The 18,833-nt window shown below is 38.9% G+C and overlaps 1 protein-coding gene across 1 annotated transcript in view; it reads right to left on the bottom strand.

The window, feature by feature from the left end:
- Window positions 1-18,209, bottom strand: part of dagla (diacylglycerol lipase, alpha) — a 179,587-nt gene extending 161,378 nt beyond the window's left edge. The window contains exons 1-2 of the mRNA XM_060838471.1: window positions 18,121-18,209; window positions 7,987-8,122 (exon numbers count right to left, since the gene is read on the bottom strand). Of these exons, the coding sequence (XP_060694454.1) occupies window positions 7,987-8,081 (95 nt within the window). The 5' untranslated portion in view covers window positions 8,082-8,122; window positions 18,121-18,209. The remainder of the gene's footprint in view (window positions 1-7,986; window positions 8,123-18,120) is intronic.
- Window positions 18,210-18,833: the final 624 nt, after the last annotated feature.

Here is an 18,833-nt window from a genome sequence, read left to right as displayed (position 1 = left end):
TATGGAAATGGAGGACAAGTTCTGGCTCAAGTAAAAAGGAAAAGTAGCAAATCAATTACTGGCTCGGATTTAAGAGGGGAAAAGCAGTTATAGTTTAAATTCACCTCCATCCCCTTTTAGTCCATGATAACATCAAATATATAATTTAAATGCCATCTATAAGTTCATAATTTTATTACCATTTCCATAAAGTTGAAATCTAGAGTAGCCTGCACAATATTACTGCTCTCTAAAGCATAACTAATTTGGATGTAATATTCCAGTGATCTGTGATGCCAGTGTATAAATGATGGTACTTCCACATTCTCATGGAGATTTCCAGACAACCTGGTGACCACATTAAACAGATCCCAACTGCAATCAGTCCAGACAATAAAAATGCTGTAAAACTCAGCAAATGGCGGCATCTGTAGAAAGTGAAAAAGAATTGCTACTTTGAGTCCTACTCTTCTTCAAAACAGATATAATCAATCGACCTTTGGACATCTATTTGAAATGAAAATAAATGTTCTCAAGATACAAGGGACACAATGATGCAATATTTAGTCCATCACAATTTTTCAGATGGTGAATTTTCACCTTGAAGTACTGTAATTTTGTTACAGTAATCCTGCTTAAACGTTGGTTATTGATCTACAATCAAACTGAGTGTAATGCCTGACTGCAGTTCAATGTGTTGATAAGTATGTAAGTTAGCTCACTTCACCGGAGACTCTCACTGATGTTACATAGTAATGGTGATGAAACCTCTGAAAACAAACCTTCCAGCTCAGCAAGCTAATTTACATACTTATCATCAACCTGAGCTACAAAACCTTCTCAAAAAATCGCTAAAAAATGTTTTGATGCACATGAGCATGGAGCTTTTTTTTTATAAACCATAATGTTATGAGGATGAAAAATTCAAAACAAAGTAAAATAAGAATGAAATTCACAGACCTTTTGCAATGGGCTTTATCTTGAAAAGATGTACAGAATTATCTCATTATCAATTGTTAACAACACATGTTCATCGTACAGATATACAGAATAAGATATTAAACTTAAATTTCAACATATTTTCTGAATTAGCTTGTTTGAAGCAGAGGGAAGTTGAATAAATAGCTTCAAGCACCCTTGGCTTTAAGTGAAATTACTAATCAGGGCCTCTGGCCTGCTGAACCTGTTCATTTGTGAGACCACCAGGAACAAGCAAAATCTGGTTCATTTGTGACGCCCACTATGATCAACCAACACAGTGTCTTCCCTGGTTTCACACAAAACATAGGCAAGTTATCAAATCCAAACTGAACCTGGAAACCTCTGAAAAGAGAAGGGAGTGGCACAACAGCCCATAGGAATAAAGAGGAAATTCTAGATTTTATAACCAAAATAAAAAAATTTGTAAGAATCAATACCCTTGGATAGTGAGAGAGACAATGGGGTATGGGGAAAAGGAAAGAAAAACAGCAATCCTACTAATGAAACTTGATCATTTTGGAGATAATTTCATAGTTAAATAAAGGCAGTGTTGGGGTTACTACCTACTTCCAGCTCCTTAACATTACTCAATTCTACCTCCACCTTAGCTCATTTCCTACTGGAACTCAACTGTGCTTTTGTTCATCCTAACCTTGTAATTTTCCAGCGCCACACTTTTTGACTTTCTCCTAAAATTGTTTATCACCACACTTTCCCATTAACATCTCTTCTCCTATTCTACATAAATGCTTTGTGTATTAATATAAAGTTCTGCCTTCCTTCATACTGACTCCTAGTCTTGGCAATGTCTCAATTTTAAAATTCCTCATCCTTGTTTTCAAATCCCTCAATTGGAATTCCTTCCCCAAGCCCCTCTGTTTTCTGCAAGTCCCTCCTCCTCTAAGGTACTCTTTAGCCAGCTATGAATTAACTCTATGTGTAAGTTGGTGTCAGAGCTGATTTTGCAATGATCCAATTAAGTCTGATGGCACATTTTGTTACATTAAAGGCATTATATTAATCCAAGTTGTTGTTCTTGTTAGACTTCCATGCTGACACCAGTGGACAAGGACAGTACTGTGATTACAGAAAGCCATAACTAACAAAGTCACTAAACAGGTCTTCCAACACTTCAAGTTCCGTCAATAAAGGAAAAAGCTGTGTCCACATAATTCTGGGCATATGTTTTAGACATTATACTTTTTAGTAAACAGAGAAAAAATGTGAATCAGGAAACAATCATTGTACTTTATTAGTATTCATACTAATAAATTTCTTATAAGCTATTTCAGTGTTTTCATATAGTGTCTGTTACTAAGGCAACAGCAGAGCTGCTGCTTTTGTCCTTGCAATTACAGAATTGTAAAAGCAATGCAGGAGAAACAGAGATGGTGCAGGAGTTATTGAACCACAGAGGGGTTTCTACATTACTTGCCATTTCTAAATAAGTGTTGAACTTGTGATTAGCTGAATGTCTTTTCATTGCTCTAAGACTGATTGGTGAAGACTTGCCACAAAGGTCCCTTGCATCCTTTTTCTCATCCTTTTATGTTTTCCTACAAAACTCTTCTTCAATAAACTAATACCTTCAACTATTCATGGTAGACTAGGTATAGACAAGGGTAACAAGATTTGCAGTAATACTTTCAAGTGGACTATATTGGCTGTGAAACATTTCAGGACATCCAGAGCATATAAATGGTGCCAATAAATGCAATGCTTTTGTTTTCTATTAATAAAATGTTATGTCAGGCTGATACAGTTGTGAGATTCCCAGAAGCTATTCTATTATATTGCAAGACAGATTCTTGTCACACTGGAGCAATATCTAAGCATGCACAACCATACTAATGTGCAGGTAGATGAAATAACAAATTCACCTCTTCCTTCTTGAGTGCCAGACCTTGGGAAGATCCGGATGATCAACTATTGAAAAATCAATTAATAAACTTATATGGGGGAGTCTACAAGAGTCAGCATTATGGCTGCTCCTGGGCAGAAAAGACCAACATTTTTCACAGGGAACATGTATTATCACAGCCTATATCTGTTCTTAGCTGCTCAGCAAAGCAGTAGTGACAGCACAAAATACAAAGTTCAAGACATGCTAAACTAATCATCGAGGGAAAAAATGTTTAATGTGACGTATGAAATTTTAATTGCTTGTTAGTTTTGTTTTGTTTTTAATCATTGGAGGGGAATTAAACATTTGTGTACAATAGCAGTTGGAATGCTGGTTTTAGTTGAATAGCAAAGGGTGAATTGATGACGTGGGTGAGGGTGGGGGGGTTGCGAGGAGAGAGAGAAGACCAAACAGAAGAATCAATACAGCAGTACAAAACTAAGTATTACAAGATCAGCCAGATTCATGGTGGAAAGCCTAAGCAGTTATGACTCTTGTAACCTTGCAAAATTGCTAAGAAGGTGCTTCATACCTGGTACTTGTGTTCATGTTGCCTTGACAGATGCTAGATTAGCCCTTATATTTGTACTTTTTGGAGACACAACACTTTCTCAATTAGAGTCCAGTTACAGAATTGGGATTTCCATAAGTGACTTTGTAAGACCAAAGAAGAAAATGTCTTATCGTTTTTTTTAAAAGACTAAAGGATGGCATGATTCACTCATATATAGCATAGCAACATTAACCCAAGCACTGGACTATTATGATCCCTGGAGATACCATAACTTTTAAAAAGATATTTGAACTTCCAGACAGAAAGGAAAATTATGATAAGATTTCAAGTGATAACATTTTTAGTGTAGCACATAAATTAAAAGTAACATTGTCTAGACAGTTTAGTAGGCAATTATATTATGAACTGCAGACAATATATTCCCCATTTAGCTCTGAATACAAGTGAAAATCAAAATCTCTTGCTACTGCTACACTTTACACTGTACCTTAAGTGAACGATTTATTCGCCAGAAACCAGCTGCAATTTACTCTCAATTTCTGGGAACTTGCTTTCTTTTCTCTTTTCCAACCAGGAATGTCTAATTTCAGAACATACTTTCATTGCTAGAATTACTTTAGAGATTTTCTCCCTCTGGACCAAGCCAGACGAATATTCCAGTTTCCTTTAAATCCTCAAAGATAGACGGTCTTTTCAATTAGACTACAAGCCCCCATCTAAGCTTTGCATTGTAAGCATTTTCTTTGTTTTAAATTCAGAACTCACTGCCTCTACCTCAACCTCATTAACTTTTGGACAGATTCAGGCTAACTTGCGTCAAGAATTTCATGAGTATCTTGGAAACCCTGTAACACAATATTACAAAGATTTTCTCTCTTCCCAAAAGTTCATTTCCATGCACCAATGAGTCATTTAGACCTGGTGTTCAAACAGAAATGTTGATTAGCTGTCTTCTAAAATCTTTATTCTACCTTCAGATTAAAGTAAAACCATTTATAAAAACTGGCATTCCTAATCATCATGTAAGTTATGGAGACTAACAGACCAAACATACACTAACTGCATAATTCCTCCTTCCATTTTCTACTGGTATATATCTTGCACCTTCTTTGCAGGCAGTCATCCTAGATTCCCACTGTCCCACAACATCCAAGCTGCATAAGCTTGTTGTCACAGGTAGAATTCAGAGCAAAATCTCATAATCCCCTTCATTCTCCAGTTTATCTTAAAAGAGGCAAACTAAAAATATAACAAGTTTACGAATTTAAATTTCATAGCATTGTCAATATAACATTTGACGATGGATTCCATGTTATATACATAAACCCAATCTTGATAGATTTTTGAACTCCTCTTTCCCACTTCTGAACAAATTATAATTTCTCAATACCAGAGAAATCCACGAATTTTGCTGAGAAACGTTCAATCCTAGAAAAACACAATTTATAATACACCATAAAATTAGTTAATACAAACTGAGTGTGCTCCAGATTTTACAAAAGCTCACATTCCAAATTGTGCTTTGTTTTCCTAGCATGGATGAAGGAGAAAGGATCAAGAATAAGTTTTTGTCATAGACAGCATAAAAGGAGACTCGCAATAAGAAGTTAAAACTAGTTGTGAAGTAGCAGACAGTATAGGAATAAAATAAATTGAGGTACCATGATTAAAAGAATGAGGTTCCTCAGGGTGCTGTACTGAGACTTGATTTTGTTGCCATTTATGTTAATCATGTGGATGAGGCAACTGTATGTCAACCAAGTAAACAAGTGACACAGAATTAGAAAAGACAGTAAGTAGTTCAAATTGAGGAAGGAAGTAACAAAGCTTGATTGACAGATGAATGGAAAAAGCCATGGAAAATGGAGTTCAAGGTGGCAAAGTGCAATGTCATTTAATTCAGATCAAAGAAAGATAAATCAGAATATTTTCATAACAATGAACTACTAAGGAGGATGAGCAAAGGTATTTGTGTGTGCAGATGTGAAAATTACTAAAAGCTGCTGCATTAATACAAAAACCTTAATTCCATTAATAATTTATAATTGTTGCATAGAGACCCTTCCATTTAGAAGGCTAAGGAACCATCTGATGGATGTTTCACACATTGATATTCACACACTGAATTAGGCAGCAAAAGAGTCACAGCAATCTAAAAGGATTTTATTGTAACTCTGTAATTTGTGGATCCTTTTCCTGCCCAGAGCTAACTGGGAAAGAAGTCTTCTGCTTTTGGTCAACCTGAGAAACAGGTTTTTTCATTTAAAATTAATTACCCTGCTCAGGTACATAATGGCACATCTCTGGAGCAGTTGGGACTTGAACCAGGACTTCTAGCCTAGAGGTAGGGACATTACAACCATGTCACTAGACCCTCAAGAACTGAATTTTCTCTAAAAATCAACCCGTTTAGAATTCAATTCTTCATAGACTTTTCTAATCAACCTTTTAAGTCATGTTATAGCACACATCTGGAGTAGGTAGGACTTGAATCTGGGCCTTCTGGATCAATGGTATGAAGAGATCACAGCAGTACTTACAGTTGCAATCTTCTAGCACCGTGCCAACTGGCATACAACTTATACATTAGGCTGTGCAACACCACATGATAACTCAACTCTCTTCTTTTCCTAATGGACTTGTCAGAGATGTTATGACACGACTTTGGAGCAAGTGGGATTAATAGAGTTCAGTGAATGTCAGTTGCTCTCAATCAATTGACAACAGCACGAAGAGGGAGAAAAACAGCAGAAACCATTACACAAAGGACTTGTGGTACAGTGGTAGTATCCTTACATCGGGCCAGGTTCAAATCCCAACTGCTCCAGAAGGGTATCATACAGTCTCTGAACAGATTGATTAAAAATAACCTTATTTGAGCCTTAAAAACGGTTTGCATTTGTAACTCTCAAAGAGGCATTTTAAATGATATTGTATTGCAACCATCAAGTATATTGCTCACTAGTGCTGGGGGCATGCAGCCCTCTTTTGCTAGGGATCAATAGTGGTGGAAGAAAATCTAGATAAACTGTGAATTATACACAATATATTGCTTGAAGTTATAATGTCAAAACATTTAGTTCTGGCCCAAGTATAGTCTATGCAAACCCACTGGCAGAAATTGAAGAGAAAGAAGACTACTTGATGCCCAGATAGTCTCAACATCCTGTGCTACACAGACAAAATATAATTGATGTTAGCAATCTAAAGATTAAAGTAGAAAATAGTGACTGGCAGCATCTGCAATGGAATTAAGGTGCTGTTTCTCAAGTTTGTACTCAGCATCTTTTCTTCTTGTTAGGGACTTCACTGTTTTCCAGACTCAATATTAAGTTAAATGATACAGGATAATCACCTTTCCACTTGTAATTTGTTTAATTTTCTTGCAAAGTATTGGCCTTCACTTTTTTTCTCATTTTCGCTCCTGGATGGGAGCTATTTATTATTCTGACACTCACCCAACTCCTCTGACCCAATCTTATTTTTCTTTATTTGACCAACTCTCTGCTCTGGCCCACCAACTCATCATTGAATGTTTCCCACCTTCTGTGATATGACAGGCTTTTCCTTCCCTTTAGTTCTTTTACCATGCTGCCCATTTCAGCAACTTAAAAGTAATTGCAATTCAAGTTTCCCTTGTTCTGATGAAAGATCACAATCTGAAATGCTGACTCTCCACAGATACACTAGTGCTGAGTATTTCCAGCATTTTTTCTGTTTCTATATAGTGTTTGTCTCGTGGATGTTAACTTTACTGACAGGCATTTTCATCCGAGAGCTAAATGATTATTAGTTAAACCACATTCCATGAATTGAGCATACAGGGTCTTAAGGTGAATTTCCAGTGCAAACTGAGCCAAAGTTTTCCTGTCGATCAATTATACCACTGTACTATTCAAAGAAGAGCAGCAACTTCACCTAGTGTTTTAGCCAATGGTCTTTCCTCAATTAATATTACACTAAAAATTAACTTGTTGTTGAGCTCATCATTGCTTGCAAAATTTGTGTTACTTTCGTCCACTTGAATTTATTGAGTGCGATGCACTTCATTTATCGGTACAATATGCCTTGCTTACCATCGTTTACAAGCGCTATGCTTTAAAACCTTTAGATCTAAATAGGTTTAGCACACCAAACACACTTAAGTTGGCACTTTCATTCAGCATGCTCCATCCATAATGTCACTGCAGCAGAGTGAAGGGCATGTGCCTTTCTGAGAACTCTTGAGATTTTTAAATACGCATTATTACAAACTGTGAAGATGAAGGTAAAGTATATTGTGATGAAAGGTGTATCATTTAGATATGAATATTGTGTTCTGCTTGGTGGAATTTTTGTGGAATAAATTTCTGTTCTATTGTGAAAGAAACTCTTCTGTCTCACATAATTGCATACTGGTGACCAACCAAACACTAAAATAAAAAATCGTGAAGCCAAATTTCATCCCAGATCATCATAATGTTTTTTTTTAATTACTTCACCTTCCAGTTAATTCAAATAATTGGAAGAGATGCATTGCTAAGGGCCCTACCAGGTTTCACCAGTTCAAAAACATAATCAATTATAAAAAAAGCTCCATATTTATCCCATTTGAATAACCAGTCCTTACCATGTAGTGTGAATAAGAAAGAGGAAGATTCCTGGCAGCACCAAGTCATCGCTTCCCACTGACCAACGCCGCCTGAATATCACAATACCTGGCATGGTCTCCAGCAACTGCTAATTCGTTCATTAATGCCCAAATCCTATGAAAGCAAAAAACAAATTTTGTTCAACATGTGAATCTTCAAAAGAGATTGCATTAAAAAACAGCCATTTAGGATCACTGAATTACAGCCAGTATTCAATAACCTGAGCAGACTTTGGTAACTTGGCACTCAGTCAAGAATTTGTATTATTTGCATCATTCTCCATTCATGTTGGATCAGTCTCGAATCACCAGTTTCAATGTACTAAATTAGTTCACAATTGTATGATTGAAGACGGTACTTATAATGGTAGCTCCTGAAGGAGCTCTTTTGCAGTACAATTTGATCCGAAGACTACCATTACCATTTTTAGTTCCTTTGTTCCCAATCGGCTTTCTTCCACAGTTTACGTTCCCAACAGTGAATTGATTTTAGCCCTAAGTAAATGTTAACTGCAAGTTCAAAGTTGTAGAGTCTAATGCTCAACTCTCGACTATACTAGGTCTTTGTTTTCATCAGCAGATCGTTTCTCAAATTTGTCTTCCAACTCCGAACTGTCAAGACGTAGCTTCTCCATCGGACTGCACCATAACGGTCAGATGCTATGTCTCTGATCTGCTATCATGTTTTAAGGTAATTTTATCTCATTTGTAGGCCATTGTCCATCATCACTGTTACATATTTATGAATGTAAGTTTGTTCTATTAGCTGTTCATGTTTTTCACTGCTTTTGACCCCACATGGCACATGCCTTGGTTCTTACGTCCACAGGCTGCTGAAAATCCAGAAGCTGGTTGAATTATGCATGTTGTACCTCACTTTCACAAGATGATTTTTTCAATTCACCAACTGTCCACTTTCCAGCGGAGCAACTTCCCCGAGCAACCAGCACACATTCCTTGAATCAAGAATGGCAAAGCTCAAAAGTCATTAACATGTTTCTTATAAATAAGTATATCTGTCAACTGACATGTTTTGAACTATTAATACATGAGGGGTCCTTAGTAAATAGGTTCAAGGCATGTTAGGGGCCCGGCTCAGCCAACCTCCACCACTAAGGCCTCAGTACAAACTCCTAATGCACTTATGTGGAGTGAGAGAAGCAAAGTGGTGGACTAAACATCTTAAACTCAGAAAATGAGGCAACAATTGCTCGTCTCCAGGATTTGTATTCATTATTTAAATAAATAAAATAAATAAATACATACATACATTCATATGGAAACATCCTCAGCCATGTGTTCTCCAATATGTCTTTTTTTTTGTTCAACACTTTTTGTCGAAGGCAAAAAGTTTACCTGGGTTGAGAACTCCATTTCAATGACAAGCTTTGAGGGAGCCGGATGCAAAGGTATGGGAACAGCTCTTCATATTGCAAGTCTCTTTGTTAATATATGGGTTGTGGAATATTTGGATGACCAGGGTGGGGTGGTATGAGTTTTGCTTTGACAACACTCAAGGACAATCTGAAATTTCTTTACACAGAATTGAAAAGATCAGGTCTTAGAAATCTAGTAGAGAGCTGCTGCATTCATCAGCAAACTGTATTTCAGCTTTCATTTTGACACGGCAATTGAGGTTGAAGAGTTTTCCATCCAGAAAGTGTGTACTACTGACATCAGCACGTAGTGATCTTTCATAAGGTGAAGAACCACTTTCAGATAGATGATAAATAGTATAGGAGTTGCACATAGCCTTACTTGACTTTAGTCTGAATTTTGAAGGCATCTGTTTCACATCTCCCACCAAAGATGATGACAGTCATGTCATCATGAAGCAATTGCTGTATTGTGATTAAGCTTTTTGGTTATCCAAATCTCTGCAGTCGTGCAATTTGAATTCAATCTTTGTGAATATAAAGTAAAGCTGCATGTGTCACAGTGGTCAGTATACTCTTGGCCTTGGGCTTTCCCTTTCCATCACATCCTTTAACCTCCAGATTTGTCTATGGAAATGGATAGCTTCCACACCTTGATTGGCTGTCTTGAAGACATTTATAGTTGCCACATTCCTGAACTTACATCAGTGGGTGCATCACAACAAAGACATAAATCAACAAGAGCTCTGGTAGACCAAGCCACTGTTACCAACACTCCTGCACACAGCTCTGAATGAATACGAGTGTTAGAATAATTCCACCAATACAAGATCTGCCGCATCTTCCAACTTCAATGGGAGGAGCATTGAGCAGACATTAGTGTCCTCTTGAAGTCAGCCCATAGCATAAAGTTCTGAATAATTAATTTTGATGGAACTAACCCCATGACCAGATAACTATGACCTTGCTCAACTCAAAGAGCCACTGTTCTAATGGGGACAAATAAAATGCTTCCAGGACGCTCAAACTCCATGAACCACAGTGTCATTGACATTAGTAAAGTAAGTAAAATTAGCTTGCTACAAATTGTTGAAAATGGTGACGTATCAATCAACCTGCTCATGCTTTGAATCATAATGTCTTAATGTTGAAGCAGAGCTGTGGCAGCAAAGGAAAGAAAAATGAACAAATCTTGCATTTTGGATCCCCGAATTTGTGGGACATACTACCTCATGTGCTCAAAGCAAACCTGTGGAAAGAAGCAGAATTAACATTAACATTATGGGTGGCACGGTGGCTCAGTAGTTTGCACTGCTGCCTCACAGCACCAGGGTCCCAGGTTCGATTCCAGACGTCGGGTTCTGCCTGTGTGGAGTTTGCACATTCTCCCCGTGTTTGCGTGGGTTTCCTCCCACAGTCCAAAGATGTGCAGTTCAGGTGAATTGGCCATGCTAAATTGCCCATAGTGTTAGGTGCATTAGTTAGAGGGAAATGGGTCTGGGTGGGTTATGCTTCGGTGGGTCGGTGTGGAGTTGTTGGGCCTGATAGTCTCACCGGACACATCACCAATGGCAGAAGGGCAGTGGGCAGATATATATTGGGGACTCCTTGAACCTGAGAATGGGCAGAACAACGGCATACAGTCTTTATACAACCAATGGCAACCCTGGGCTCAGATGCTGCATCCCTATGCTCCTCCTGCAAATCCCCTTCATGTGACCCTATATTACGACAGAGATGATAATGAAATCTAACAGCATGCATTCTATCAACACCTAGAAGGGACTCAATGGGATATTTCCTCCAGTTGCATTCTGCTAGGGATAGAAGGTGTGGTGGGTGTTGTGGAACTAACTGCAGAACATTTGGAATGGTACGAGATGTCTGAAGAAGCTATACCGCATGTCACATTGGTGCATGTTGAATATCAGGCCAAGGATCTGGGACCTATGTCCAAACTCTTGATGGCGCTAACCGATTGGGTTTGGACTCAGTTATCCGGCTTACAATATTCACCCTCCGTTGAAGCTTATAGAATTATGTACAGAACAACTGACAAGGTGCTGCTGGAACATCGGCAGATTGAAAGGTTTCATGGCAGGGAAAAGGCAGACCATCCACAGGCTGCAGTGATGCTTGATACTCTACCTAATACCTTGTGGTCAGCAGGTTCAACGGACGTTGGTCACTGCAAACACGTCACACCTATCACATTCGATTTAATAGACCACACTCCGATTTGGCAGAGACAATACCCACACAAACCAGAGGCTGAAGCCGGCATTGCCGACACAATTGAAGGATTGGTAGCAGTAGGGGTGCTAGAACCCTCTCAGTCAGCCTGGAACACTCCTATCCTACCTGTAGAGAAGCAGGCCGAAGGGCCTGTTTCCATACTGTAGGGAATCTAATCTAAATTTCGAGTCCACTGACCTTCTTCAGAAGGGATAGTTGCCAGGAAAATATCAATTTTAAGCAGATGAAGGGGGACTGTGGTGGAGGATGAGGTGAGCACATAGGTGGAGACAGAGCCCACAGAAACAAAAAAAAAGCAGACAAAAGGATGGCTGATAGTAAACCAGAGAAGAGTACAAGCTGATAATGAGAACAATGAACAAGTGAAAATGGGTTAATTGTGCTGAAAACAGTTTGGGATCCCATCAAAGAGTTTGGGATGTGGAGGTAGGTAAAAGGACATGGAAGGTGGTGTTCAGGATATAAAGTTATTGAATTTGATTTTGACCCCTGAAGGCTGCAGGGTCCCCAAGGGAAAACAAGACGCTGTTCCTTCAGCTTGGGCCAAGTCTTGCTGGAGCACTGCAATAGGCCCAATGCTGGCCAGGGAACACCGTGGTGTGTTGAAGTGGCAGGCAAATGGAAGTTCAGGGTCTTTTTTGCAGACAGAATATAGATGCTCTGTGAAGCTGTTGCCAAGTTGACACTTCATTTCCCCAATGTAGATGACACCAACATATACGGATTACTAGATTAACTGAAGTGAAGGTAAATCACTAGTTCAAAAGAAATTATAGTCCTTAAGGAAATCGAAACATAATTTTGTAATCTCATCAAGGATCATAACATAAGTTTGGCATCTGGTCCAGAACTGTAACAAATCCCAACACACAGACAGTCAGGATCAAAGGAGAGCCTCAGTTTGCTTTTCTTTCCTTAGTTTACAAGAGCAAGCAGTGCATCCATGGATCTGAACATGCTAAATTAACATGATTGCCAGGTGAAATAGTCTAACTGGCTAATGTGACATTAGGATTCAATTTTGAACATTGCAAGAACTGGCTATTCTTTTATTTTCCATTCACCCCAGCAGTCACATTATTCAAACATCCACAGGGTCACAGCATCATACAACATGGAAACAGACCCTTTGGTCCAACTCGTCCATGGCAACCAAGTTTCCCAAACTACACTAATCCAATTTGTCTGTGTTTGGCCCTCAAAATCTAGTCTATATGTGCACCTATCCAAATATCTTTTAAATGTTGTAACAATACCTGCACTTCTTCAGGCATTTCATTTCACATTCGAACCATCCTCTGTGTAAAGAAGTTGCTCCTCAGGTCCTTTTTAAATCTTTCTTTTCTCACCTTAAAATATATACCCGCCAGTTTTGAACTCAGAGGGAAAAGACCTTGGCTATTCCCCTTATCTACACCCTCATGATTTTATAAACTTCTGTTAGGTCACCCCTCAACCTCCTACACTCCATAATAAAGGTGCCAGCCTACCCAGCCTCACCTTATAACTCAAATCCTCCAGTTTCCACAATATCCTGGTAAATCTTTTCTGAACATCTAGTTTGCACTTAAATAAAATTTATAGAACTTTTTCCACTGGAAAATGTCTGAAGGTACTCCATAGCATTTTTGAAGATGCTTTAGTTATTTATTAGTCTTTCTGCATCCTCGCAGCAATGGGAGAGATGTAGATATCTGTCTGTACCAAGGTTGCAAATGGTATTTGGGGAGGCGTGACAATGAGTCTACATCTGCTGCACAATAGGGAGATGGGAAACAGAGACAAAGTGACCATTTCTTCTGATAATGCTGCTCGTCGGAAATGGGAGGCTTTCTATCAAACAGCATTGAGATTAGCTTAGATTACTTACAGTGTGGAAACAGGCCCTTCGGCCAAACAAGTCCACACCTACCCGCAGCCCACCCATACCCCTACATTTGCCCCTTATCTAACACTACGGACAATTTAGCATGGCCAATTCACCTGACCTGCACATCTTTGGACTGTGGGAGGAAACCGGAGTACCCGGAGGAAACCCACGCAGACACGGGGAGAACATGCAAACTCCACACAGTCAGTTGCCTGAGGCGGGAAATGAACTTGGGTCTCTGGTGTGAGGCAGCAGTGCTAACCACTGTGCCACTGTGCCGCCCACAAGCAAGCACATTCAGCATTCTTCTGCACGTCACCTAATTGAGGCTGTCATCTGAGTCTTCGGCAATGATATTTGAATGCCACCTCATCCTATGATGAGTTCTCAAACAAACTATCATTTTTCTCTCACCTGCCATTTCTGTCCAGTCACCATGGGTTAATCCTGCTAACATTTTTGGTCATCAGAAGGATCACTGAACCAGAAACATTAACTTTGGTTTCTCTTCACAGATGCTGTCGAACTTGCTGAGCTTTCCAACAACTTCCATTTTTGTTTCACAGTAATCACAGTTCTTTTGGTTTCAAGGGCTAATCCCAACTTGTTGCTCATCCCCAAGTGAGAGGGCTGATGGCCATGTGTATTAGATCAAATGATGAAGCCTCTTATTGATCTGGTCTTTTCCCCTTTAGCAGATGTAAGTTATGCAGGCAGTAGATCAAGGATGACAGAAAGCAGAACCCAGAAGAGGAATGTTAGTATAAAGTGAGGTGTTTGGGGTAGGAAGCAAGACATCATTGATCAGAACATTTTCTCACTTTGTCAGTTAACAGAACAAGGAAGTTGCAGATTTGGAGTTGATTACAAGATGTTGTCATCCGCAATGTTCTCAAACAGCATCAAGTTAATGTAGGCTCGGTCACAGCCACTCTCATGGTACAGAGAGCCATCTCCCCTCTGTAGGGTTCTATGAGAGATGACTGGGTCTTTAGCTGCCTGGCTCCCAATATTTCAAAGTCCTCACTATATCTCTCTGCTTCCAACTCTCCTTCCTTAAGCTTTAAAATATTCCTCTGGTTAAACTTTTGGTCATTTAGTCTATACAAGAAGAAATTAGACCAGTGATAAATTGTGTTCTATAATACTCCATGGATCTTATTATGGTAGAGGCACTTTGTAGAAACATTAGAGTAGAATTATGCCATTCATCCCCTCAAGCTGTTGTTTTTATTGATCCACGTTGTCATTTCAATCCTGAACTTAAAAGATCCTACTGAATGTCAATTTTATCCTGGAATCATTCTCATTAATCTTCTCCGTACCTTTCCCTAATGCTTTCTCATCATTCCTAGAGTGTGGTGCCAAAACCTGGCCACAATACCCCAGTTAAAGTCAAGCCTGTGTTTTACACTTGCAAGGAGATTTGGTAGAGGTATTCGATATTCAGTATTGTGAAGGAATCAGAAAGAGTTGATTGGGAGGCACTGTTCTTTTTTGTTAAGCGACAGGAAGGATGTGACTTAACAAACAGGTGAAGTGGAGATTCACTGGGATACTGCCTGGGCTGGAAGGATTCAGCTATGAAGAGAGACTAGTTAGACTGGAGTTATTTTTCTTACAGTAGAAAAGGAAACATAGGGATGGGGGAGTATCTAATTGAGGTATACAAAGCTCTCACAGGCATCGACAGACTAAATAGAGAGAAACCTTTCTTCTTCATAGAGGGGTCAACAACCAGAATGCACAGATTTAAGGAAAAGAGTAGGAAGCATGGAGGGGAATCGAGGAAAGACTGTTGCACCCTCAGGACTGCAGGTATCTGGAACCCATTGTCAAACAGGATGGTAGAATCAGGAACCATCAAGATATTTAAGAGGTATTTAGTTGAAATCTTAAAATACCACAGCATAAGACTTTCGACCAAGTACTGGAAAATGCAATTAGAATAGATGGATGATTGACGACTTGTACAGACACAATGGCCAGAAGGCCTTCCTTTCTTTGCTTTAGAAACTCTGTGACTTTGAGGGAAGGGTTGAAGACCTCTGCTTGCTCTATTCTGATGTGGAGGTGCCGGTGTTGGACCGGGGTGGACCAAGTTAAAAATCACACAACACCAGGTCATAGTCCAATAGGTTTATATTTGGAAGTAAAGTTTTCAGAACATTGGTCCTTCATCAGCTAGCTACCCGAAGAAGGAGCATCACTCCAAAAGCTTGTACTTCCAAATAAACCTGTTGGACTGCAGACAAAAAGTGTGATGCTGGAAAAGCACAGTACGTCAGGCAGCATCCAAGGAGAGGACAGTCAATGTTTCTAGCATAAGCTCTTTGTAAGGAATGTAACGATTCCTGATGAAGAGCTTATGCTCAAAATATTGGCTCTCCTGCTCCTCAGATGCTGCCTGGCCAGCTGTGATTTTCCAGCACCATACCTTTTGACTCTGATCTCCAGCATCTGCAGTCCTCACTTTCTCCTATTGGGCTATAACCTTGTGTTAGGTGATTTTTAACTTTGCTCTATTCTGCTCATTTCTGTTGTATGTCACTTTGTGCAGCTAAAGAAAGGCCAGGTCGCCAATGAAAATGTCACAATGGATGGCGTGCTTTTCATAGTAGAATGGTGAGGTAGGTATGAGGGTGGCAGCATCAGATTTTTTTTAAGACACAAAGTAGAGTATTTGGAAATTAGGCGTGAATCTTGCTGAATAAGTTTTGGGATAAAGCGCTGAGCAGTGTAGGAAACCGTTATTGAGGTGGCATGCAAAATATATTCATGAGCTCTGGCCGCCTGCATGAGGTCATTGAAACTCATGTTATGCCAAGTCATCAGGTCCAAACACTGGGAGACAACTTTAGTCACTTGCTTTCACTGTTCTGCCTCTGCTGTATCAACACTTCACCACTGGTATCTCTCCTCCATTCAACATGTAACCTAAGGCAACTGCCTGTATCCCTGGATGTAATCTGACATTCAGCTTATTGGAATTGCAGGAATCTTTCATTCCACTTTCCATTTAAGAAACAGCTTCTCAACCAATCTTCCCCTTCTGAGAAAAAGCAGGCAGCCTGTATTGGATGGAGCAAATCTGTCAGCAACTCCTTGCCTGCAGCACTGAGTTGACATGGCCAGTGCTAGAAACACACTCCAGTCATTCAAATGAATGAAGTCGTCATACTTCTAAAACACCAGTTTAATAGTCCAACAGGTTTATTTTGAAGTACTAGCTTTCGGAGAGCTGCTCTTTCATCAGATATCTGTGGAGCAGTGTCTTATGATTCTGCTCCACAGCTACCTGATGAAGGAGCAGTGCTCCGAAAGCTAGTACTTCAAAATAAAACTGTTGGATAATAACCTAGTGTTGTGTGATTTTTAACTTTGTTCACCCCAGTCCAACAATGCATATCCACATTAATCTAAATAGGTACCTACTTGCTTCAAGGCATGACCATGTGTCAAATATCAGGGTTAATCAAACTCTTAACTATGCTGCTTTAGCTGTGGCTAAGATTATCAAAGTAATTGAGTTTTACAACAAAATCTCAGTCCAGTTTTTTAAATCGCCAAAAATTAACCTTATTTCCTAATATTTTATGACACAGTATACAAAGCAATGTGCAACAACTGTATATGAAGTGACTGAAATGGCACAATCCTAGTATTTTTTTCCAGTATTAAAACTTAACACCAATTACCTGAAAACTGGAATGCTTGAATTTGAAGAGGTTGAGAATAAAATCATGTTAGATTTTAAGTCCTGATTACCAAACACAAAATCTTAATAGAAAATGTAAGGAAACAGCAGCTAAACACCAGATTTTTTCTTCTTCTTTGTTATCCCCCTCCCAACTTTTTCATCCCTCTTCAGGTTTCGACTCTCCTGCCCCACATCATTCCCCACTCTCTATTCTGCATAACCGGAAGATTCAAGTTAAGTTTGCTGACCTTTTTGGAATGTTATAGACCATCATTCAGGTAAATGATAATACATGTAATGCTTTCCAAGATCAAATAACCTGATGAAATGCAGTGCATTGACATGAAAAACACCATTAAAATAAGGTATCCAAGTTTTCGTGGTACTCATGAAATTCTACTCCAAAAATTGATCAACATCTTTAAGGCAGGAAGTGGAAAAGCAGTAGGAAACTTTCATGGGTCTCTACATCTAAGCATGATATATGATTCAGGCAAGTCTGAATTAATTCCTGTAATTCATGCTTCTTCCATTCAACAGAATGGAAAATAAATTGGTCAAGTTATTTTACAGATAAGTACATCAATTTAGTCTATTTTCTTATTTCTTACTGCATGGATTTAATGCTCTTGGATAGAAACTGGGAAGTCTCTCTTACAGCTTTAAAACAATTCACTGTTGCATAACATACTGTCACTTCTGAAGGATAGTCATGATTAATAATAAGTTTATGGTGATTACAATTTCTTAATGAACAGACATAATAATCTGCAGATTTCTTCCATACATTACTGATAATCAGGAGTTGCAAAACAAATTTAATATCTTTAAAAAGAAAAAAAATTAGCATATGCTTCAAAAAGTCAGCCAAGAAGCATCTCATTAAATACTTTAAATTTACAGCCTCTCACCCTTGATATATTCTGTTCTCACATGTTTTCACTGCAATCCATTAGCCTATACCTGTGAGCCGTTTCAATTTCAGTAACGAAGATTCAACGACTAATCCTGAAAGGTTTAACAGGCAGACTAGACAAAAGAGTTGTCAGCTACTACTGAATTAGTAAAGTCGTCCAAACTGTTGTGCATTTTTTCCTCAGGTCGATGTTCAAACTGAGCAACAGGCAAAGTTCTGACCTTAGAAAGGAAATGACGTCAGGAAAAACTCAAAAAGCAATGAGAAGAATTTGGAAGTCTCTCGCCTGCAACCTGCTACAGTACACATCACTAGGCAGCAGCCATCACTTACAAAGAAATTCAGGAAGCAAGCAGACACAGGCAGAATAATTTTTGATTTAAAAGCAAAGAATGTGTCATTGCCTCCATGAGACTCCTATGCTGGACAGAAGACCTTTTAAAAATTAATTGAAGCTTATTGATCCACATAGCCCTTCACAGTGCATTCCAGCACAAGCAGCTCATTCAGCAAACAGGGTAATTGGATATGAACAGCATCATTGTCTGGCTTTTCAGACACCAATTATCCATATACTCTCAAATTTTGAAGGGCTTATTTGCTATATGTGGGGGTAGGGAAAGGATTTCTGTGACAACGAGAAATTATAAAGCTAAACATCCAGATAAATTTTAACAGTGAAGTTAAAGATGATGCTGCAAAGGCACA

This window comes from Hemiscyllium ocellatum, chromosome 18 (genome assembly GCF_020745735.1).
Source record: "Hemiscyllium ocellatum isolate sHemOce1 chromosome 18, sHemOce1.pat.X.cur, whole genome shotgun sequence".
Lineage (NCBI taxonomy): Eukaryota > Metazoa > Chordata > Chondrichthyes > Orectolobiformes > Hemiscylliidae > Hemiscyllium > Hemiscyllium ocellatum.
The sequence above is the reverse complement of the archived record's forward strand: the minus strand, read 5'-3'. Positions and strand labels throughout refer to the sequence as shown.